The sequence below is a fragment of the Stenella coeruleoalba genome, assembly GCF_951394435.1.
Source record: "Stenella coeruleoalba genome assembly, chromosome: 2".
Lineage (NCBI taxonomy): Eukaryota > Metazoa > Chordata > Mammalia > Artiodactyla > Delphinidae > Stenella > Stenella coeruleoalba.
This window is the reverse complement of record NC_137147.1, coordinates 104,179,117-104,203,094: the sequence shown is the minus strand read 5'-3', so window position 1 is coordinate 104,203,094 and position 23,978 is coordinate 104,179,117. Positions and strand designations below refer to the sequence as shown.

Here is a 23,978-nt window from a genome sequence, read left to right as displayed (position 1 = left end):
AAGTCTAAACGACCGTCTCCGTTTCTGCCCTAAACTCCAATGGCCTTTCCAGGGGGGGCATTGGCCTATCTTCGTGGAAGCGTGTCAGACTCAGCAGCATTTATCCCGGCTCCTTGGCTTCCACAGCCGGAGGCCCGCGAGTCACACCGACATCTCCCTTGACACCCCTCAATATCTGTCTGACGAGGCAGCGTCTGTATGGGAGCCCAGGGGCACCAGCTCTGGACTCTGCTCTGAGACAGGGGTGTTGAAGGTCTGCACCCTACGGTCCCAGGCTCCCTTGCAGCTGGCGTCCTGTTACGTTCTGCCAATGGGGACGCGAGGGGGAACCCGGTGAAGAGGCGGCAGGGAGGGGGGTTCCTGTCACTGCTCCTGCCCCTATGTCCTCCAGCTCTAAGGGTGGCAGAGCTTCTGCTGTTGTCTCTGTGTAACCTCCAGGCCCTCCTTGCTCCTCTGCCTTTCACCCCCGGCTAACCAGCTCCCCGCATGAGCTATGTCGAGCTCCTTTTCTCTCCTGGGCCCCGGCCATGGGGTCCATCATGGGGTCTGGTGCCGAGGGCCCAGCAGGTGCTCTATAAGCATCCACTCCACAGGTGAACACCCGCCTCCTCACTGCCACCTCCCGGTAGCCCCCAGGTTATCTCCTCCTTGCAGAAGCATCTAAATCATCTCTCTGCCTTGGTCTTCTTCCTCCTGTTCTGCTTTAAAAAGCTTTGTTTAGGGGCTTCCCTGGTGGTGCAGTGGTTAAGATTCCATGTTCCCAGTGCAGGGGGCCCGGGTTTGATCCCTGCTCAGGGAACTAGATCCCACATGCATGCCGCAACTAAGAGTTCGCATGCCACAACTAAGGAGCCCACGAGCCGCAACTAAGACCCAGCACAACCAAGCACAACCAAATAAATAAATTAATTAAATAATAATTTTTTTAAAAAGCTACGTTTAATCCAATGTGATGAGGTCACTCCCTTTAAAAACTCTTTTACGAGACCTCTGCTCCCTGAATCCCCACCTAGTTTCCAGCTTCTTTACCCACTAACCCGCTGATGCCCCAAATTCCTCCATCTGCCATTGGAACCAACCCCAAGTACCAAACTCAGGCTGTTCTCTCCCCCCAGATCCCGCCTCCTCTCACCCAGCAACCTCCTGGTCATCCTTCAGGACCCACAGAAATGCTTGCTGCCCACCCGCACCCTCCTCAGCCCCTCATCTGCAGGGCGATGGCCAGGCGCAGAGCCAAGCCTGCATCTGGGCGCGCTGGGGAGGAAATGCGCCCTGAAGCATCCCTTCTTTCCCAGGGGGTTGTGCTTGCCCTGGGCCACCTGTAAGAGCCCTGGTTGGTCCGTGTGGTGACAAAGGTATACCTGTGCCTGGTGAGCGAAGTGAGGTTGGTACCTGGTTGAGGTGTTCACACACCTGGCATGGGCATCATCGCCCAACCCTCGTCATCCATAAAAGAGGAGTTTGCATTTTAGACCCTGCCGGGGAGAAGCCCATCCTCAGGGGTTTGTTCCGGGAGGTAGGACCCATCTTAGGCACGTGCTATCCTTGGGAGAAAGAGCAGGATTATTGCCACAGTAAAAGTTTTCTGAATGGACCTCTTGCTGGTGAGCTGGAGCTCTCCCCCTGTGCTCTGGACCCTGGAGTGATGCCCGTCCCGGTCACCCGGCTGCTCTCTGGTCCTGCCACCCTTGGAGGAGCAGGGCTGCCTCCTCAAACAGGTTCAGACCAGTTTTAGTTACTACTGTAATTTGCAATGAAATTAAGAATGCAGATGGGAAAACTTGCTTGTTCCGTGAAAACCGAGTTGAAGGCTTTGGAAAGACTCGATAGCTAAGCAGGAATTGCTGCTAAGGTAGGTCCCGGCCAGGCAGTCACAACAGGGTGGAGGAGAATCGTAAAATATCCAATCCAAAGGAACTAAATTTGGAAATCATGGAGGCTGCGAGTTCCATGAACTTGATGCAGTAAACACAACCTGATACACCAAAGAGACCCATAATCAAAGAGAAGATCATGGCCCCAAACCAAGACTGGGGGACAAATGCTCATTTGCATGTTTAAAGCCAAAATAAAACGTTCATGGTATGTATCATTTTTATGACTGTCTGCTGTGGCTGGCTTTTTAGGTCAAGCAGACACCCATTACTGGTCCTGATCTGAGAGGGTTAAGTAGCACCTATGACTCAGAGACCTTCCTGCTGAACCCAGACCTCAAGGAAGGTCACTGTGGGTCAGAGGAGGGCCGGCCTCAGTGGGGAGAACTGGAGAGGGGAAGACACAGGTGAACTTGAGTGATCTGCGGGTTCCCAGGGGGCACTACATCCCTCCCTGTCCGGCCAGCACCCATTCCGAGCTCCGTGGGCAAGCCCACAGTAGCGTGTCTGTGACGGCCACAGTACCCTGCCTGCAGCTTCTGCTTTACAAGGTGTAGGATGAGTGGAAAACATAGATGACTGTAATAAAAGATGAAGTTAACAAGTGTGTGCGAAATGGAGATGCAGGTAATAGCAGACCACATCCCCGAGGCTAGGTGGTTGGCAAGAAAGTAAGTGGGGAGGAGAATAGTTTCATGGAAAACTGAGATTACACTTAGGAAATAAAACTAAAGATACGAGATTATAGACACTTTGGAGGTAAATGCTTTCTCCACTAAACTGTATCAATAAACTGAATTTTATCATCAGATGGTCTTTTGCCACTATTTCCAAACACATTAGAGGAATTCAGCTTGATAAAGTCTGACAATAGACATAACAATTTACATCTCACGTAGATATGCATTCATTATATGAATTCTCCCCAAACTCTTAATCATCCCAAAATGCTGGTCCACAAAAATAAGAAGAAAATTATGGGTTCCTTCCACGTGGGCTAAGGCCTTTGCTATGAGTCACAGTCTGCTGATGGGTGCCCCGTGGTTCTTCCTGCATAAACTACACCCGTAAGACATTCTCTGACTTTCCAGTTCTGTGTTTTTACAGCAGAGCCTGAACTTCAAGGTACTTGGGAAGCAATGTGTATGCAGACACCCCTTCGATTTTTTTCAGGTTTTATCCCAGCCCCAGTCACGTCAGTACAGGTTGGTCAAGAGAGTTATACTGGGGCTTCCCTGGTGGCGCAGTGGTTGAGAGTCCGCCTGCCAATGCAGGGGACGCGGGTTCGTGCCCCGGTCCGGGAAGATCCCACATGCCGTGGAGAGGCTGGGCCCGTGAGCCATGGCCGCTGAGCCTGCGCGTCCGGAGCCTGGGCTCCGCAACGGGAGAGGCCACAACAGTGAGAGGCCCGCGTACCGCAAAAAAAAAAAAAAAAAAAAAGAGAGTTATAACTGTATGTACAAGGAGAACCATTTGCAGAGGCAGAAACAGAACCCAAATCAAAAACAAGTAGCAACTCAAATAGAGAAATGGCCAAATAACTGACGTGACTTCCATCTCATGGACCACTGCAGATATTCAAACATCTCTCTTTCTGTTAACTTAGCTGGATGGCCATGATTGTTTCAGGTTATAAGATTAAGTTGTAGAGTAACATACGTGGTGTGATCCCATTTTGGCAAAAAGAGAAGGACTAAATGAAGGAAGAAAGGGAAGGAAGGAAAGAAAGATAGAGAAAAGGAGGGAGGGAGGAAAAAAGGAAGATAGACTATGTTCATATGTGTCTATAAGTCCTAAGAAATCAAGAAACAAAGGGAAGATTCACTGCAAATTGTTCTCAGGAGAATGCAGTGGGGGAGGGGAGATGATCAACTTTTTCTTTATATACCTCTATATTTTATTTGTTTCAATGATCCTATGTTACTTTTTTTTTTTTTCTTGCGGCACGTGGGCCTTTCACTGTTGCGGCCTCTCCCATTGCAGAGCACAGGCTCTGGACGCGCAGGCTCAGCGGCCATGGCTCACGGGACTTGCCGTTCCGCGGCATGTGGGATCCTCCCAGACCGGGGCACGAACCCGCGTCCCCTGCATCGGCAGGCGGACTCTCAACCACTGCACCACCAAGGAAGCCCCCTATGTTACTTCTTTAATTAAAGAGTTTAACAATATGAAGTAAGAAAACTAAAGTCAACTATATCTCAATAAAGCTGGGGGAGAAAAAGACTTGTAAAAAAATTAAAAAGAGCTTCTGAGCCATCCTCAGGGATAACGTAGCTCCCAGCCCCCTCCGTCAGGGCGTAACCATGACCCCCTTGGGCTGTCCCACTTCTCCAAGGACATAGCACGTGTGGGCAGGCTGGCCCAGCCCCTGATCCATGTGGTAACAGCCAACCTCCATGTGGCCACTATGCTTTTTCAAAGCCCATTGACACATTATCTAAGTCATCCTCTCAGTGGCCCTCTGAGGACAGTAGGATGTAAACAGTCTTACTTAGAGCAGAGGAAACTGGGACAAATGGGTGGTGATGTGCCCAAGGTCAGGTGCTGGTCCCACGGGCGCCACAGTCACGGGCTCCCCGGTGGCTCTGCAGGTCAGTGGGGTAACCGGCCTTCTGAGGAGAGTAAAGCTTGGTCTGTTCCACAGTCCGTGGTCACAAAAGGAGAAGAAAACACACCAGCAGCGAACTCATCGATTTCTATTTCCAAGCCAAGGGTCTGGAGTAAACTTACTCACCGAGTATGATACTTAGCCATGAAACAGCCAGGGGTTCTAACGGCAGCTGCTGTAACTGCAGCCATACTTTACATCTGGTTGACAAAGTACACCGAGGACCACCGCCTTTACGGTCACAGCTGCGATGTCCCGATCACAAACCGGGACGTATTCCCTCCACGTATTTAAGAATCAAAATAGTTCACATCTGAGTTCTCACCAGATATTTAAACAGGGCCCCTCCTGAGTGAGAAAAACGAGGTTCAGCGAGGTTCGTAGGTAAAAGCCGTGGGACCCCGACCCAGATGTAGCTGACCTCAGACCCAGGATGCCAGGCCGCTCACTTTCTACACGGAGGACTGACAATGACCTGCACGTTACGTTTCACCACATACACTATCTTAGCCACGACACGCTTTCTTCTTACTTAGTTGGTAATTTGCATTTTAATTCTGAAAACCCAGGGAATAACAAACCTTCAGCATTTCCAGCCCCGTGGTTCTGTTAGTTTGGCCAAATTGGTGTGATATTTCCAGATCGAGAGTAAAATCCGCTGAGGCGACAGGAGCCCCACAGTACTTAACCTTCCATTACACGACACGCTGGAGAGAATCGCCAGCATGAGGCCTCAGCGAGCAAGGCCTGAGGTTCATCGCTGCTGAAGAACCGCTTAATGAAGTATCTTTCAGAAGACTGCCGCCTCTCGGAAAGGTCGGCCCGGCTGTGACAGCTGTGTGGATGTACACAGGGAGAACGAGGCTGCACACGATCAGAGCCAATGAATTTTTAACGCCTGGGTAATGATGCTCTCTGGCCCTGCCCCTTGAGGCACGGATGTACTGCCACGGGGTGGGTGAGAAACAACAAATCAAACAGGCTCCTATAAGAAAAACTGGCCTTTTTTTTTCACGAGATGCTTAAAACATTGGGGAGGGGAGGCAGGGCAGGTCTTGGAGGGGCCACGGGGAAGAGGGAGGGCAGGGTTCCTACCCTTAGCATGAACAGCAATGTCTTCCATCACTTTCCCTTTATTTGCTGACTTTAGTGGTATCGTAGTGAGCAGTGGGCTGTGTTCCACTCACACAAATAACGAAGAGCCGTCATTATTTATTGAGCACGTATTAATAAGTGTGTGACCTCTGCTCTTGGCCTCATCACTCCCATGGGGACCAGCACTTCCTCTTCTCTAAGACCCTGGCCAGAGGTTCTAATGATGGCTGGCCAGTGACCTGTCGCTGGATTTTGAGCTCAGGGTTAATTAGCAAATCTGCAAAGCACAGAGGAGCAGTTTTTCAGTTTGAGAAGAACTCATCTTCTAAACAATCTTCCTTTATTTTTTTTTTTATTTTTTGCGGTACGCGGGCCTCTCACTGTTGTGGCCTCTCCCATTGCGGAGCACAGGCTCCAGATGCGCAGGCTCAGCGGCCATGGCTTACGGGCCCAGCCGCTCCGCGGCATGTGGGATCTTCCCGGACCGGGGCACGAACCCGTGTCCCCTGCATCGGCAGGCGGACTCTCAACCACTGCGCCACCAGGGAAGCCCCGAATCTTCCTTTATTAAAAGTGAATTCTGAATAGAGCCTTGCTGTGGCGGTGCCGGGCCTAGAGGACATCTCAGGCTACAGGACTGTTGCTAAAATTACTCAGGGGCACAAACCAGGGGCTATCTAGAGGCACGTGATGGTAGCTGGACCCTGTCAACAAGGAGCTCCAACAACACCTCAAATAAATACATCAGTGGCAACAAATGTGTGCGTTTTGTCTTCCAGAGGGCAGAATGGAGTGACCTCCAAGGATCTCCAAGCCCCACGCGCTGTCGGGGCTTATTGTCCTTGGGGCTTCTGGATGGAAGCCAGTGGTGTCCATGATACATTGGTCTCAAACTGGCTGGGGAGGAGGGGCTGGAGCCTGCCATTTTGAGTGTGCTGCGGAGGAAGGGGGACCACTCACCATCTGCAGGACGTCAGCGGAGACCATCTGCATGCAGCACATGGCTGTGGCCAGCGCACACACAATGGTGGACAGGACGTTGAGGGCACACACGCTGAAGAGCAGTTCCTGTGGGAAAAGATGCGGGAGGACGTCAGCGTCATCTTGGCAACGCAGACGGCAGGCTCCTCGGCATTGCCGTCAAGGTCCGGGATGAGGATGTTCAATTGTGGGTTTCTTTTTTCATCATCAAAACTGGCCTTTTATAGACACATTTGTTTATTCTTGGTTTCTACATGGTTGATCAAATTACTCTTAGATACTAAGTGATGTAGTTTACAATTTTGATAATTATTAGGTAGTCACTGTCTAAGAAAATCTTCAAATTGCCAACATTTGAGTAGGTGGGCAATCTTTGTCAGTTATAAAGTGTAACTGAAAATTTTGATAAGAATTCCAAGTTTTTTAAACTTCTTTTCTTGAGATAACTGTAGATTCACTTGCAGTTGTAAGAAATCATAGTGAGATTCTGGATACCCTTCCCTCAGTTTCCCCCATGGTAGCATCTTATAAAACTGTAGCATGATATCATAACCATGATTGACAATGATACAGTCAAGACAGAGAACATTTCCATCACCACAAGAATCCACCCTCCCTGCCCGTGTTGCCCTTTTATAGACACACTCACCTCTCTCTCCCTGTTCCCCACTCAATCTCCCTTTCCAGACCCCTGTCAACCACTAGTCTGGTCTCCATTTTTATAATTGTCATTTCAAGACTGGTATACAACTGGAATCATAAAGCATGTAACTTTTCAGAACTGGCTATTTTCACTCAGCATAATTCCCTCAAGATTCATCCAAGTTGCTGCATGTATCAATAGGTCATCCCTTTTTATTGCTGAGTTCCATGTTTGTTCATTCTCCAGCTGATAAATAACTGGGTTGTTTTCAGTCTGGGGCTATTACAAATAAAGCCCAGGAGCATTTGTGCACAGGTCTGTGGGTGAACATGAGTTTTTATTTCGCTGGGATAAATGTCCAAAAGTACAATTGCTGGGTCGTATGGTAACTGAATGTTTAGTTTCATAAAAAACTTCCTAATTGTTTTCCAGAGCGGCTGAAACATTTTACATTCCTACCAGCAATGTATGAACGATCCAGTTTCTCTGCCCCCGTGCCAGAATTTGATATCACTATTTTATTTTAGCGATTCTGATAGGTGTGTAATGATATAGCATTGTGGTTTTAATTTTCATTTCCCTCACAGCTAATGATCTTTTCAAGTGCTCACGTGCTATCTGCTTATCCTCGTTGGTATCCTCTGCTCATAACTTTTCCCATTTTCTAGCTGGACTGTTTGCCTTTTTTTCTTTTTTAACTGAGTGTTGAGAGCTCTTTGTGCATTCTAGATTCTAGTCCGTTGTCAGATATGTGGTTTGCAAATATTTTCTCCCAGTCTGCAACTTATCTTTATCTAGCCCTAGATCGTGGTGATTTTCTCTTTTTTTTTTTAAGCTTTTATAGTTTTACGTTTTACATTTAAATCTGTGATTCATTTTGAGTTAATTTTTGAATAAGGTGTGAGGTTTAGATTAAGGTTTATTTTTATGTTTTTCATTTTGATCTCTACATATTCATTGCTAGAATACAGAAATGTGGTTTGTATCAATATTTGTATTTATCTAGTATCCTGTGACCTCGGGATTTTCTTCCATGCTTAATTTCTTCCTTCCCAATTTGTATGCCTTTCATTTCCTTTTCTTGCCTATTAGCACTAGCTAGAATTTCAAGTATCATGAATAAGAATAAGACGAATAAGACGCCGAGATGAGATATCTTTGTCTTATGCTCTCAGAGGGTTCACTCATAGCATTTTAACTATCCAAATACAATTCATTCATCTTTAGATAATTTACTGTCAAATCCATGCCAGAAACAGAAAAAAAAATAACCACGATTCACAAAAATGACCAAACATTTAGAATAATTATATGTCCTTCGATATACACACTCATACGCTACTCATACGATAAATGCAGAAAATACTGTAAATACTCCAAAAATTATTAGGAAAAATGGATCTTTCACCAGAAAGACCATGGTATTAATGAGGTTAGTTTCAATTTTCTAATCAAGGGGTTGACAAATCCTCAAGACGAGGTGGGACATACTCATTGTATTTCCTCGTTAACATGAATTGTACGTGCACTGTGAATGTTTCAAATGATGGTCTAGTCTGGGAGCATGCACAGGTCTTGCTCATGGATACTTGAACCCATGTGTTCTAATCAATAGCACCCTTTAAGAAAGTTCCCCAATCTTCTGTAGGCTGCTGTGACTACAGAAGGCTTTGCCCAACCCCCTTCCTCAGAACCTGCTCATTTGTTCTCAAGACTGCCTGTAAGATAGCCAGAAAGGGTGTGATTATAATAATATTACAGAGGACAAAGTTAGCCTACCATGCAAATGTGAATACAGAGAACAGAGTCATGTTTTGGAGATTTGTTAGGTGGAACTGAAGCAAGTCTCAGCTTAGGGCTAATTATTCTCCACTCCTGAGGTCAGAGTGTTCTGAGAACTCTGAACAAATGTGGGAAGAGTTGCTACTCCCAAATCTGAGTACTGGACACTGTAACTTCTAATCCTTTTCTCAGACTCAAATAGTTTCTTCATGTGCGTCGGCTAATCAGCATTCAACTGAATACTCCAGGGGGCCCCTCTGAAGATCCCAGGGTTCTCTCCCCTCCAGTATTCTGTCCTCGGTCTCCCTCAGACCCTCAGCTCTGTCAGCTCAACTCAGGGAGTCTGCAGGGATCCCCCTGAGTTCCCCATCCTGCACTGTCCCCTGGAGACTCTCCCCTCATCGGCTGACCATATTTCAAGGATCACTGTCCTTCACTGTCTGATGTTCAATGTCTTCGTATTTTGTCAGGTTTTTGTTGCTGTTCTTGTTTCAGGTGGGCGTTTAAATCCAGTCCCTGTAACTCTGTCTTGACCAGAAGCTCTTGGTGGTTCTCAGGCTCATCTAAGTATCCTCTGTAACATTCTTAGGGCCACCTCAAGTGTCCTCTACGAAGTTGCTAAAGACGGAGTAGGATGGGAGCTCAATTGTGGGAAACGGCAGGCACAGATGGGGTTGGGAAGAGGCTACGGTGTTTGGATTTTATTTTGTAGGCAATGGGATACTTCTGAAGATGTTTGATGTTGGGAAAGAGATAACGCAACCTGTTTTCACAAATGATAGAGAGACCTTTTGCAGAACCTGGGACATAGTTGGTACTGACCGTTGAAGTGAATGCCCTTCTGAAAGTAACATTAATTTTGAATATAGTCTCATTTGCAACCAAGTAAAACTACTAACAAAAAATAAACACAAATCATAACCTTTTGTTTGAATAAAAGCGTCATGAGGCAAAGACTGCTTTATGTCTCACGGAGCATATTCACTGGAATCACACCAAAAAGACTTCTTTTCTTCTTCTTCTAGCTGTTTAAATGCATGGCTTTTTGCTAGACGACTACACACCTGGAATTGTGTCTATGTGTTTCTTCAGAATTCTCTTTCTGGCTTAAATAGTGCCTTTACCTCTGCCCTTGGATGGGCAAGCACTGAAATCCAAGTTCTATAAAATCTCTTTACAAGGTCATTCAAAATGGCAAGCATGAGGACAAGGTGGGTCTTGCATAGTGTATCCTGAGTTTTGCTGCTGGTCACTCTGCATACTTCCTCGAATACAATTAAGGAAATCATGTCTATAACGAATCAAGTATAAAACAAAAATAAAAGGAGATACTTAGGGAAACCTACGAATGATAAATTCTTTAAAAATTCTCTCCAAGACGAGTAAATTCCGAATATTAACAACACAACAGAGAAAGGTGACAGCCAGGAGAAATTACGCATTAAGAAACATACAAAAGTTAGGATTTTGATTCCCCTGTTTGTTGAAAATATTATTGTCCAGAGGACAAAGGGTCTTATATTCATTACTATTAGCTAATTCACCAGTTTTTTTTAAACATGTTTTTTTGTTTCTTTGAATAAAAAGGAGATTCCAGAGGAGACTGTTATCAGGCAAGGTATAATGAAGGAAGATGAGGAAAGGCTCATAGCGTAAAAAATAAGCGATGAAACCCATGGCTAACAATAACTGTACATGTGTTATAATTACAAGGGATGGGGTTGGGCTTTATCAGAATTATCCTCTGGAAGCTTCCCAATTACTTGACACAGTAATCACTATCTTAGGGAGTCTTTCATGGCAACAACTGGAGTTCAGTATGGAAACACAGGATGTTAGGAAAGGTCAGTGGACGTGGTGCAGAGCCTGACGAAAGAAACCACGCCTGTCATTATCTTCTCTGTCCAAGGTGGGAAAGGCCAAGTCAAGAACTTGGGTATGCCCTGATCACTCTTCACCCAGACCACTTCCTGGGGTTGAGTTTGCAACAGGCATCCTGGAGGAAGGAGGTAACATGTCCACTGGACAAAGTGGAGGCTCACTACAAAGGCAGCGGATTCTCCAGGCTCAGTGTCCCCTTTCTGTAATGCCCACCACATGTGCGGGCATCCATGAGGGGCCTTTGTATCTTTCCCTGAGACTTGAGGGGCATGAAGAACTGACACAGCATGAAGCTCTGGCCACTGCTTTTGCCATGAGTGAGAAAGTCCTTTGTCTCTGAACCGGGAGTCTCATGTCTTCTGCCAGAGAAGTGGCAGCAAATTCTAACAGGTGCAGCAAATTCTAACAGGCTAGTTTGTTAGCTTGAAAGCAAGTAAAATCTCAGACCCTGCACAATTCCTGACAGCATGTTTCCCTCTTCAACAAGAGCAGAGACCAGTCTTCTGCTATTCTTTATAGTAGACGATCTCATCAAAATAGGGGTCTGGTAAATATATGTTTGAAAAACGTATGGGATATTTCATTATTCGTTTCTAAATTTTCAGTTTAGACTAGAAGGAAATAACAGGTTTAATTTCCAAATTTCCAACCACACGCCAGAAAAATTTACCATCACCTTGAAATAATGTTTTTTTTCAGAGTCTTACATCAAGATTCTGCAAAAACTCTTGGTCATATGATCAGTGTGTGTGTGTGTGTGTGTGTGTGTGTGTGTGTGTGTGTGTGTGTGTGTGTGTGTGTGTAAAATCTGTGACTTCCATTTTTCATAAAATTTCTCAAGGGATGAGCCCATCCTGGAACAGATCACATGCCATTTGGCATTTAATTTGTCTCTAGAAAGCAGTTCTTTGTGGGGCTGGCTGGAATACTGATCCTACAAAAGGAGCTAAAATTAGGCTGTCACATGGAGAAGGTAAGTGATTCATGGGGGAATCTGTGAAAGTTGTAATTTCAAGACACAAACATTCTACCTGGAATCCCTATACGTTTAAGAATTTTTAGCCTTGCTCTGGCCTCTCATGTACCATCAACAACACAAATGCTACTACAAGAGGCCAGGTTTGCTCCTCACACAATGTGTGCTATTTGTTCAAAGGCACTTTTAACTTTCAGCAAAGATCCATGAGGAAATTTACACACTCCACAATGGTGCACAACTGCACCTTATTTGGGAATTCAAAACCTGTCCTCTGCCCTCTGAAGTAATAGCTTTTAGCCTTTAGCTGAAGAACGTAGATTGCCTAATTATAATATGTATAAATAACTATAACTCATAGACTATTTTCTTACAGTTCTATCAAGTTTGAAGATCAAGGAAACTATTTGCCACTTTTCCAGTATTCAAGGATGAGTATTCAGGCAAAAAATATGTTTCTTTGGTGTGTGTGCAGGGGTGGAGGGGATGTACACACACACATATATTTTAATCTTTTTAAAATTCCCTTTAGATTTATTTTTTGATCCAGTGGGTTGTTCAAGAGTATGTTATTCAGTTTCCATATATTTGTGAATTTTTCCAGTTTTTTTGCTGTCATTGATTTCTAGTTTCATTTCATTGTGGTCAGAAAAGACACTTAGGGGCTTCCCTGGTGGCGCAGCAGTTGAGAGTCCGCCTGCCAATGCAGGGGACACGGGTTTGTGCCCTGGTCCGGGAAGATCCCACATGCCGCGGAGCGGCTGGGCCTGTGAGCCATGGCTGCTGAGCCTGCGCGTCCGGAGCCTGTGCTCCGCAATGGGAAAGGCCACAACAGTGAGAGGCCCACGTACCGAAAAAAAAAAAAGAAAAGACACTTAGTAGATTTCAATCACCTTAAATTTGTTAACACTTGTTTTGTGACCTAACATGTGATCTATTCTGGAGAATGCTCTGTGTGCACTTGAGAAGAATGTGTATTCTTCTGCTGTTGGGTGAAAAGTTCTGTATGTCTAAGTCTGCTGGGCTCATTTTGTTCTAGTCCACTATTTCTGTATTGATTTTCTGTCTGGATGTTCTATCCATTATTGAAAGTGGATTATTGGAGTCTCTTACTATTACTGTATTACTAATTTATCCTTTCAAACCTGTCAATATTTGTTTTATACACTTAGGTGCTCTGATGTTGAGTGCATATATATTTACAATTGCTTTATCTTCCTGTTGAATTGACCCTTTTATCATTATGTCATTACCATCTTTGTCTGTAGAGACAGTTTCTGACTTAAAGTCTACTTTGTCTGATATAAATATGGCCACTCCTACTCTCTTTTGGTTTCCATCTGCATGAAATAGCTTTTCCATCCCTTCACTTGCAGCCTATGTGTGTCCTTGAATCTGAGTGTTTTTGTAGACAGTACACAATTGGATCTTGGTTTTTGGTTTAATACCCATTCAGCCACTCTGTATCTTTTTATTGAGGATTTTGTCTTTTTACATTAATTACTGATACGGTAGGATTTACTATTGCCATTTTAACTGTTTTCTGTTTGTCTTGTAGTACTATTTTCTCTCTTCCTGTCTTCCTTTGTGTTGCATCCTTTCTTTTTTCTTGTTTCTGTATTGATAGGTCTTGATTCCTTTCTCTTTTTCTTTTGTTTAATTTTATAGTATTTTCTTTCTGGTTACCACGGGTATTCCATAAAATATAGTTATAACAGTTTTTTATATATATACACATATTAATATACATATTTCCTATAAATTCTAGATTTCTAAAAACTCACTGTGATCCTAATTAGCCTCTAGCTTTAAAATAAGATCAAACAAAAATTACCCTATATTTATGTGAATTTTAAAAATAAGTTTTGTCAAGAGATTTTTGAAAGAGAAAGGTCCCGCACACATCAAAATGTATTATAAATCTACAATAACAGAATAGTATGACATTGATAAGGAACAGAAGAGAGTCCAGATATAGATCCTTAAAATAATGAAAAAAGTGGCACATTACATAACTTGTGTTGGGATAACTGACTATTTTTGAAAAACGAAAAGACAAATCTATATGTGAAAAAAAGAAGAGAGGAAAATTCTTCCTTGTGAACGTAAATGCAAAAATCCTGAGCAAAATACTGGGAAAGTTAAATTAGATAGCGTATTAGAAACACATTATGAGCGAGTTTGGTTTATTCCTGTGTTACAAGAATGTTCTAACATAAAATAATCTAATGGAATTCATCACATTAAATGAGAAAAACCATATGATAATCTATTAAGATTAGATGTCAAAACAGCAGTTGATATGCCAACACTAGTTTAAAAGCTCCTAATAAACTAGAAATAGGAGAACTCCCTTAACTTAAAAAACTCTACAGAAAATACCAGGAAGGAGATGGGGATGGTGGCCATTATCACTTCTATCCAACACTGTACAGCAGGTCATGGCCGTTAAACTGAGAAGACATTAAACAGAAGTAAACTGGAGGAGAGATCAAGATGGCGGAAAAGAAGGATGTGGTGCTCACCTCCTCCCACAGATATGTCAAAAGTACATCTACACGTGGAACGATCCTCACAGAAAACCTACTGAACGCTGGCAGAAGGTCTCATACGTTGTTCGTGAATTCCATATTTGCAAATTCACCTACTTGCTAAAATTTATTTCTAACCCCCCAAATCAAAACCCGTGGCACTTCTGGGGTCATTCGAGGTCATGTGTGGAGCAGCAAAAACTCTGAGCTGCCTGATGGGCATATTCACAGCTGAAGTTGAACCAGGCAACCTCTGCCTTCTCATTTAACTCATACTATAAACAAGTGTCCTTTTCCAGGTCTATTTACATGTGTCAGATAAGCTTTGCAGAAGCATGAGTTACAGTGCTGTTGGCCTCAAGTCAACAATAAGCACACATAAAGCAAGGTCTGTACTGACTAGCTGATAAAAATGTTGTGACCAGAGGCTCGCAGGCTCCTCACCTTGTATTTCCCTTGGGAGCAATGATCCTGTATTCACTAATCCAGTGTTGCTGCAGCTTCATAGAAATAACTACTTCAAATAAAGAGAATCAAGTGTATTTGTTAAACAAGATCTAAAAGGCACAAACCATAAAGGAAAAGATTGATAAAATCAGCTATTTTGAAATGTTAAAACTTCTATATGAAAAAAGACACCATAAAAAAAGAAAAAAAGGTCTACAGACTGAGGAAATATTTACAATATGCACAGTCAAGAAAGAATTAGTATTTGGAATATATAAGAAATCTCTAAAAATAAAAAATAAAAAGACAAGCCAATATGCAAATAGCAAAAGATATGAACAGGTAACCCAAGGATGAAGTAACACGATGGCTCTTAACATGAGAGTGTGTTTCTCCTCCCTGTGGTCAGGGGATGCGTGTAACTCACTTAATGAGGTACCATGTTCCTCCCCTCACAATGGCAGAAGGAGAAAGCTTGGTGAGGACCTGGGAAATGCAAATCCTGATGGAGAGCCGGTGGCGAGCACGTTAGCACAACCTCTTTGCAGAACAACTTGGCGATTCACAATAGAGTAGAAGATGCCTAAGGCCCGGGACCCAGCAATTCCACTCCTAGGAATGTCTCCTGGAGAAATGCTCACACAGGTGCCCAGGGAGACATATACAAGGATATGCAGAGCAACGCTGCTGGTGATACAAATGTCTTTGAAGGCATCCAGATCTCCATCCACAGGGGAAAGGGAAAATAAATGCTGGTCCATCCACACAATGGAAGACTGTGTAGCAGGGGAAACAAACCAGAGACCTGCCACCAAACGGATGACTGTCACCAAATGTCCCCTGAAAGGAGGGAGTTAGAGGTGAATCCGTACAAAAAGAATAAACACCATCTGCGTGAATCTGAGACCAGGCAAAAACTAACCTCACTGTTTAGGGACACAAATATATGATGAACAAAGGTGCGGGGGACATGAGATGCAGCGGGGGAGGGGGAGGGGAGAGGCACTTCCACTGAGCTGATGATGCTTTCTTGTCTAACTCACATGATTGACACGCGGGGGTTCACTGTGTCACTTTTCAGACCATTCTGTGTATCTTAAATATTGCCTAGAAAGAAATGTTCACAATAAGTCCAGACAGTGCATCTGCTAAAAAGAAAGAGCCCCATCTGTACACACATCAACGCACGCACCACCACCTCTATCAGCTGGTCCCCGCAGTACACAGCAGGCACACTCAGTGGCTGAAGAAAAGGTAATGAGTCATCTCTGTGCAGGGAAAAGCAAACCCACAATGAACACCCCAAACCAGCAGCAGCAGGGAGCGGCTAGCACCCCAGGTACAAAGGAGGGAGCCAGGTTCCTAGGACCCAGCAGAAATAGAGCCCAGAGAGGGGTCCCTCCACCAGAGCAGGTAAAAACTCACAGCCTGCGAGAGGAGGAGGCTGGAAACAGATGGCCTGACCTCTCTTTCCATCCTCCCATCTCCTGCTGATGCCTCTCACTGGGCAAACCCAACCAGATGCAGAGAGAAGAGAGTCTGGGCGAGGCAGAATGCAGAGACCAGCTTGAGGGGCCAAAGCGAGGCCAGACAAAGGAGGACAGGAAAAGGAGGGGGGATGGGGCAAAGAGAAAGAACCAATTATCAATACCTAGCATAGCTATCTATCAACTATCTCTATGATTAATTGAATAAAGCAAAGTTGCTAATACAGTATTAATAAAGCTCCTGGTTTAGGTTAAATGTTTTACATATATAAATGCATTTTTTGTAGAAAAAAAGTCTAGAAGAGAATGTATTCATTGCAGGATTATCTATCTATATACCTGTCTATCTATGTATCTATCTACTTATCTATGATCCATCAATTATCTATCGATTTAGTTTTTAAAACTTTCGCAATGGTCAGTTATTGTTTTTATAATGGAAAATATTCAGTAAGCTTCTTTTTCAGTCCATGGAGTGTTGAGGAAAAGCCCTAAGGTTTACTGTATAAAATTCTCAGAATAACTGTGGGAATCTGTCATAAGTCTCAACATTCAGGATCAGTCTTAATGCTACAAGTTTTCTCAAATAAATGCCAAGTAACATAAAAATAGGTGACGGCGGGGGTTGGGGAACCCAGATGACAAAATTTTAAACCAATCTTCCAGGCAAGAGACCTTTTCTCGGCTATGATCAGTTTCGGTTGTTTTATCCACCAATATAGCAACTCTACAACAAATGCTTTGAAAAAAAATAAAATGCCAGGGGAGGGATAGATTGGGAGTATGGGACTGACATATACACACTGCTGTATATAAAACAGATAACCAACAAGGACCTGTTGTATAGCACAGGGAACTCTGCTCAATACTTTGTAATAACCTAAATGGGAAAAGAACTTGAAAAAGAATAAATACGTGTATACGTATAACTGAATCACTTTGCTGTACACCTGAAATTTACATAACATTGTTAATCAACTATACTCCAATATAAAATAAAAATTAAAAAAACAAAACAAAACAAAAAAACAGAGAAAAACCAGAGACCAGTGGTTTGTTACTGGCTCCTGGAGCTGGTGCTGAAGTTGGGACGAGAAAACCAAGGCAGCGGGAAGCGGCCAACCATGGACACGGCCTCAGACACAGCCAAGGGTTATGAAATGAGCGTCTGTCAAATCCACGTGATGGGGGTGGAAGTTTGGCCTGTTCCTGACATCATACCTAGTTCTGAAAAGGTTCCATTGGCAACATCCATGCTAGGCCAGTGGCCAGGGGCAGGTACATTCCTCCACCCAGGGCAGGGGTGCAGCCCCTGGGGTCAGGAGCTGCCCACTCTGGTGCGTCCTGGGCAGACCCTGCAGGAGGCGCTGGGCAGGGAGCACCGCCTCCACGTGGTCACACAGGGGACCGGGATGCCCAGGAGGGCGGGGCTCAACAGCCACACGGTTCCTGGAGAGCCCCAGAGCGGGGGGCCGTCAGTGAAGGGTGCTGACTGCTGTCAAGACGAGAGGGGCGGGGGGACCCTCTGAATAACGGGAAGGACAGGGCGGAGCTGACCGCACAGGAAACCAACCACACGTCTACACGGAGACCAGCACACCACCTACACGGAGACCATCGCGGGGCAGACCCATGCCCGACAGAAGAGGCTGCTTCCCTCATCCCTTCATCTGCCAATGCCCGGAGGGACAGGACCTGAGAGGGACAGGATGGACATGTCCCAGACCTCGGTCCACAGGTGCTGGGGCAGAAGAGGAAAAAGGGACCAGGCCCCCCTCACAGGAATGGGGCATCCAAACTGCATGTGGAGGGAAGCTCTGAATGAGACCGAATTCTGTGTCCGGACCTGGACGCAACCAGAAAGGCAGAGGGGCAGCCCAAGCTGCATCATTTAAGGAAGGAGAGTCTGCCGGCACCTCGGAGGCAGTGACGCCTAAGGACTCAGTCACCGGAAGGAGCTCTGCGAGGCGGGGGACCCAACACCCCCGGGGGCAGAGCGGGTGATCAGGTACTGCTAAAGTGACTTAAGTGCTCCTACTTCAAATAACAATGCCCCAAGAGGTGTTCTGTTTCCCTGTGGAATGATTTAGAACCTACTGCAGAGCACAGGCAACTCTCCTCACTACTCTGTAATGAAGAATCTAAAAACAAAGCGGATACATGTATATGTACAACTGAATCGCTTCGCTGTACAGCAGAGACTAACACAACACTGTAAATCAACTATATGCCAATAAAAACTCATTTTAAAAAAATTAAAAGAAAAAACCAACAACTTTCGACACTATGTTGTATGCTTATTGGAAAGCCATTTAGAATCTTTTTTTGTGTTGAAACACTCCTGTCATCTATAAGCCTGAATGCTAAGGTCTAGAAACCAGTACTGACCACGGTGGACAAGGTCCTCGAGGGTGCCTGTGGGGCACATTTCCGTGAACCTCAGTTGACTTCAATTACTGGGCTTCATGTCCTACTGCAAAATAAATTCCCCAGGACATAAAGAGCAGAAACAACCCCTAATGTACCTCTTTTGCCTAGGAATTGAGGGCCAGTTAGATTTGAGCCTGCTTAAAGGAAAATCTCAGCCCTGAAGGAATCAGTTGGTTGACAGGATAAATCCACACAGTCACAAGGCTATCAATTTAGCTTTGATTATGCAAGACAGTCACTGTTAGAGTCCTCTGTCTGGGTAAGCGCCGTATTAATCCAGCATCCACTTGGCACCACTGTCCTTTAAGGCCAGGAAGGACAGCTACACGGTCATCAGGGCATCTGGAGGGGGTGCATCTGAACAGAGGGAGGTCAGCCAGCGAGGACGCTGTGGGATAGGAGGACCCAGACTGCAGGAACTGTCCAGGGGTCCAGACCCCCTGAGGAGGGGCACTGGGGTCTCACCCGGCACAAGCCAGCAGGGATGGATGCAGAGATACATCCGTCTCTGGAGTAGGAGCCCCATTCCCGAGGCTTGGCGAGCAGAGCCTGGGGCGACGGGAGGATGGGGCGGGGAGGGCGGGGGAGGACCAGAGAGCATCACAGGAACACAGACTCCTATTCTTGCTCCACGGCGATACCATCCATGCCGTTGGTGAAGCCAAAATCCTAGCGTCATCCTTGGTTCCACAGGTTCTGCACACCCCACGTCCAAGCCCTCCGTGGCCTCTGTCAGTGCAGCTGCCAAGCTCACCTGGAATCTGTCCTCTGCCCTGGCCGCGCCTGTCTGCCCTGGACTGGGCGGTGGCCTCCCCAGTCCCCAGTGGCCACTCCTGCCCGTTGGCAGTGCACGCTCCAAGAGCTGCAGGGTCCCTTCTTCCTCCCAGCTTATTGGGATGTCCACGCAGCTGATGAGATCTCCGCTCCTTCCCTGGCCTTCCGCCCCCTCCCGCCCCGTTCCTGCCTCGCCACCAGGGCAGTGCTCTCCCGTTCTCTCTAAGCACCAGCTCCACCTCGTCCAGCTCTGGCCCTGGGGACACTGGCCTGCCTCTCTAACTTCCAGCTCCCAGGCTTGGGCAAGTGGCCGGGAAGGTGGCAGAGCAGGAGGGTCCAGGAGAATGCTGGATGCCAGGACTGCTGTAGACCAACTGAGCTCGTCAGCAGGCACCAACCCTGTTCAGTCCCTCAGCCTCTACACGACCATGATAGAAGATGGCACTGAAGCCCCCTGCCCCCAAATCTCCCTGATCTTCTTTCCATCACTTCCTGTTCACACCACACAAAAGATCCATGGACTGGAAGCCTCCAGCCCCGCTCTCTTCCTGCTGGGTGTGTGGCTTTGAGAGTCTTCTCATTGTTCCGTGGCCTGACTGTTACATCTGTGAGGTGTGGACTGGCCCAGATTTGAAACTGAAGTAGGTCAACTCCTAGGGGTTGGCAAAGGGAACCCGCCTGGGAGAGCTTCTGCCAGGCGTGTGCAAAGCTGAATGTAAAGTTCAATTAGCTCACTATGGGGGGTTCTGGAATGCAGAGGAGGAAGTTACCAGCCTCAGAGAAGGTTGGGTACCATTCATTTTGCTGTCTTCTGTGACTGGTTATCACGTTTGCCTTTATTTCAGTCAATTCAGAAATGCACCCATAATGTTCATTTCTGGGGACAAACACGACCAAAATGAGTAAGTTATTTATCTATAAACACTATGAAGCATTTTCAGGTATTTAACGGTTGTAATAACTACCTGTATTTATATTAATTACTTTCAAATGTTAACTACATTTTTAATTGCTTTAAAATAGGTCTTAGAATCTCTTCTTAGCAAGTACACAATTGATTATAGCTACTTATAAGTGAAAACTCTACAGTTAAAATTACTCTCTTGGGGGCTTCCCTGGTGACGCAGTGGTTAAGAATCCACCTGCCAACGCAGGGGACACGGGTTCGAGCCCTGATCCAGGAAGATCCCACATGCCTCGGAGCAACTAAGCCTCTGTGCCACAACTACTGAGTCTGCGCTCTACAGCCTGCGATCCACAACTACTGAGCCCGCGTGCCACAACTACTCAAGCCCACGAGCCTAGAGCCTGTGCTGCGCAGCAAGAGAAGCCACCACAAAGAGAAGCCCTCGCACCGCAACGAAGAGCAGCCCCCGCTTGCCCCAACCAGAGGAAAGCCTGTGTGCAGCAACAAAGACCCAATGCAGCCAAAATAAAATAATAAAATAAATACATTTATAAAAAAAGTAAAAACAAAGTAACTTTAATAATATATTTAAAAAAATTACTCTCTTGATAGTCAAAAAAAAGAAAAGAAAATCCTGCTCTTTCATTTTGATGAATGTGGGAATATTTAAGATTCAAGAAAATGTCATAGACCTTATTTCAAGCATTATTTTGAAAGATAAGACAATATCAACCCTGGAAGAAAAATGTGCAAATGAGGGGCTTGTTCAGATTGCTATTTCCTAAATGAAAGACACCTGCAGGTCTGACTGGCTTACAGGCACTGGCCCTGAGTTTCAGGACGCGCCCTCATCACTAGGTGATGCCCCTGGGTCACATCACTTGCAGGTCAGTGTTGATTTCGTACCATCTTTTTCCATGTATCAAAGGACAGTTTACTCCTTGCGTGACAGAACGGAACTGAAGGTAACTGCACTGGTGTTTTACTCAGCTGGCAAGAAAGGGACAAATTCCCCTTTCCCGGGAGTCTGTCAAAACTAGAAACACCTAACACAGGAGCCACAAAACTTCATCACCACCTTGTAAAGCAAGACCTTCCTTTCACAGACTGGTTCACAGGCAGAACACACACCATGCTGCAGCCCTTCACCTGGCCTGCTGATAAAGGGAATGTATGCCTCCTAAAAGTTCTGTTCAAGGAACTAATTCCTCCTCACATATGTAATACATGAATTTGTGGTTCATCGATTTTCTAAGAATTTTTTTAAAAGACAGTGAACATAGTTTAATTTTGGTGATTCAGAAGGTAACCGTTTTCTCGCTGGGCTTAAGCTTGTTCCGAGCATGTGTGTCCACTGCCCTGTGGCTAAGCCGTGGTCCTGGGAAGCATGCCTACGTGTCCACTGCACATGGCAGCGGGAGCCGGCCATGAAGCCCGCTCCACCATCATGACCTGCGTGACCTTGGGAAGCGGTCTCATTTCACGGTGCCTCAGTGTCCTCATCTGTAAAATGGGAATGATGGTATCTACCTCTCACAGGGTTGTGAAGGTGAAATTAGTTCACAGATGTGAAGGGTTCAGAGCAATGCTCAGCACACAGCGAGGTTCGATAAACATCACCTATGGTCATGATGTATGGCCAGTCACCTGAGGACCTCCATCTGCTCAAAAACACCAGAGAATGAATTCAGCAGAGGACTTTTAGGCCTTATCCACGAATGCTTAAGGAAAATAACCCCAGGAATGATTAGATGACCAGAATGCCCTTTCGTGGTCTAAACAAATTTTATATCGTTGTTCCCACCGTTCAATTAATGAGAGAAAAGAATTCTGACGTCCGCCCTCCTTTTCCTATCCTGCTGTTTTTCTGCTTCCTGAAGGTTCTGTCCACCGCTGCTTGTTTTAACACCCCCTCCCCACCAGAGGTTAAATGTGAGTGAAAGTGGTTTGATTAAAACCCAGGCAGAGGGCTTCCCTGGTGGCACTGTGGTTGAGAGTCCGCCTGCCGATGCAGGGGACACGGGTTTGTGCCCCGGTCCGGGAAGATCCCACATGTCACGGAGCGGCTGGGCCCGTGAGCCATGGCCGCTGAGCCTGCACGTCTGGAGCCTGTGCTCCACAACGGGAGAGGCCACAACAGTGAGGGGCCCGCGTACCACAGAAAAAAAACAACCCAGGCAGATTAAGAATGAAGTCAAAAAGAATGAAGAGACACTTGTGGGAAATACCCATAGAAGTAATTTAAACAATCTTATTAGTCTTTCACCTCTGCGGGACTTGGATACTATTTACAGTAAGAAGTAACATTTCCAATCTGTAGTTAACTGATAATGGAACATTTCCTCATGCAGTCCAGACTAGGCAATTTTCCTTCAATGCCCTCTAGAATCTGTTAAAAGAGAGGTGGAGGCACATTGAAGTTTTCAAGAATTCTGAACATACAAATGTTTTTCTTTTGTTGTTGTTATAAATTCATTTTATTTATTTATTTATTTAGCTGCGTTGGGTCTTCGTTGCTGTGTGAGGGCTTTCTCTGGTTGCGGCGAGCAGGGGCCACTCTTCATCGTGTGCACGGGCCTCTCACTGTCTCGGCCTCTCCTGCTGCGGAGCACAGGCTCCAGATGCGCAGGCTCAGTAGTTGTGGCTCATGGGCCCAGTTGCTCCGCGGCATGTGGGATCTTCCCAGACCAGGGCTCGAACCCGTGTCCCCTGCATCGGCAGGCAGATTCTCAACCACTGCGCCACCAGGGAAGCCCCATACAAATGTTTGAATTGGGCAAAGCCACAGGTGGCTTCCACAGTAAGGACAGGTAAGGACAAAGAGCAGAGGTGACTATGACAGATAGTTAGGAGACCTGGTGATTAACAGGTGGCTGTAAAGGAGAAAAGACAGTCACTCTGTGGTCTGAGTAGGGGCCAGCTGTTCCTGAAAAGGGCGGGCTGCAGGGGGTGTGGAATTGCTGGGAGCAGAGGGGCAGCAAGAAAGAGTTCACTATGGATCCACTGAGTCTGAGGGGGCCGAGGCCCTCTGCATGGAGGCAGCTGCATGGTTCTGGACTGGTATTTTGGGCTTGGGGGTGGCCAGCATGGAGGTGGGGGGGAACAATTCCAGGGAGGCAGCTGAACTTGCCCAGGGAGGGTGTGCTTGGCCAGGAGAGATGAGGGTCTGGATTAGAACTCAGAACCAGGCCCTAATTCTGGAGGAGGAAGATGAGTCAACAAAGAGGATCAAGATGAGGATGACGAGAGAGAAGGGAAACCCAAAGCAGCGGGTGTATGAGTGGACAGATGCACCACCGCGGCAGAGGTTTCCACACACCTGTCCCAACACGTCCAGCAGACAGTCAGTGAGGATGGGGAGAGCCAAACCCCACGCCAAGTCATGTACCAGAAGCTGTACTCACAAGATATGTGGGACTTTTACCAAAACTTGATTACAAACAAATGCAAAGCAAGGGTCAGCAAACTAACACCAAGATGCAGGCACATCGGGTTACCTGACCACAGTGCAGTTACGTTTGCTATAAACGACAGAAAGACAACCAAGCAAACCCTCCCTACA

At 45.9% G+C, this 23,978-nt stretch overlaps 1 protein-coding gene across 1 annotated transcript in view; it reads right to left on the bottom strand.

Annotated features, from left to right (window-relative positions):
* ENTREP2 (endosomal transmembrane epsin interactor 2) overlaps positions 1–23,978 on the bottom strand; it is a gene marked incomplete at its 5' end in the record, with an annotated part of 98,809 nt that overhangs the window by 21,537 nt on the left and 53,294 nt on the right. The window contains one exon of the mRNA XM_079913827.1: positions 6,538–6,645. Coding sequence (XP_079769953.1) covers positions 6,538–6,645 — 108 coding nt within the window. The remainder of the gene's footprint in view (positions 1–6,537; positions 6,646–23,978) is intronic.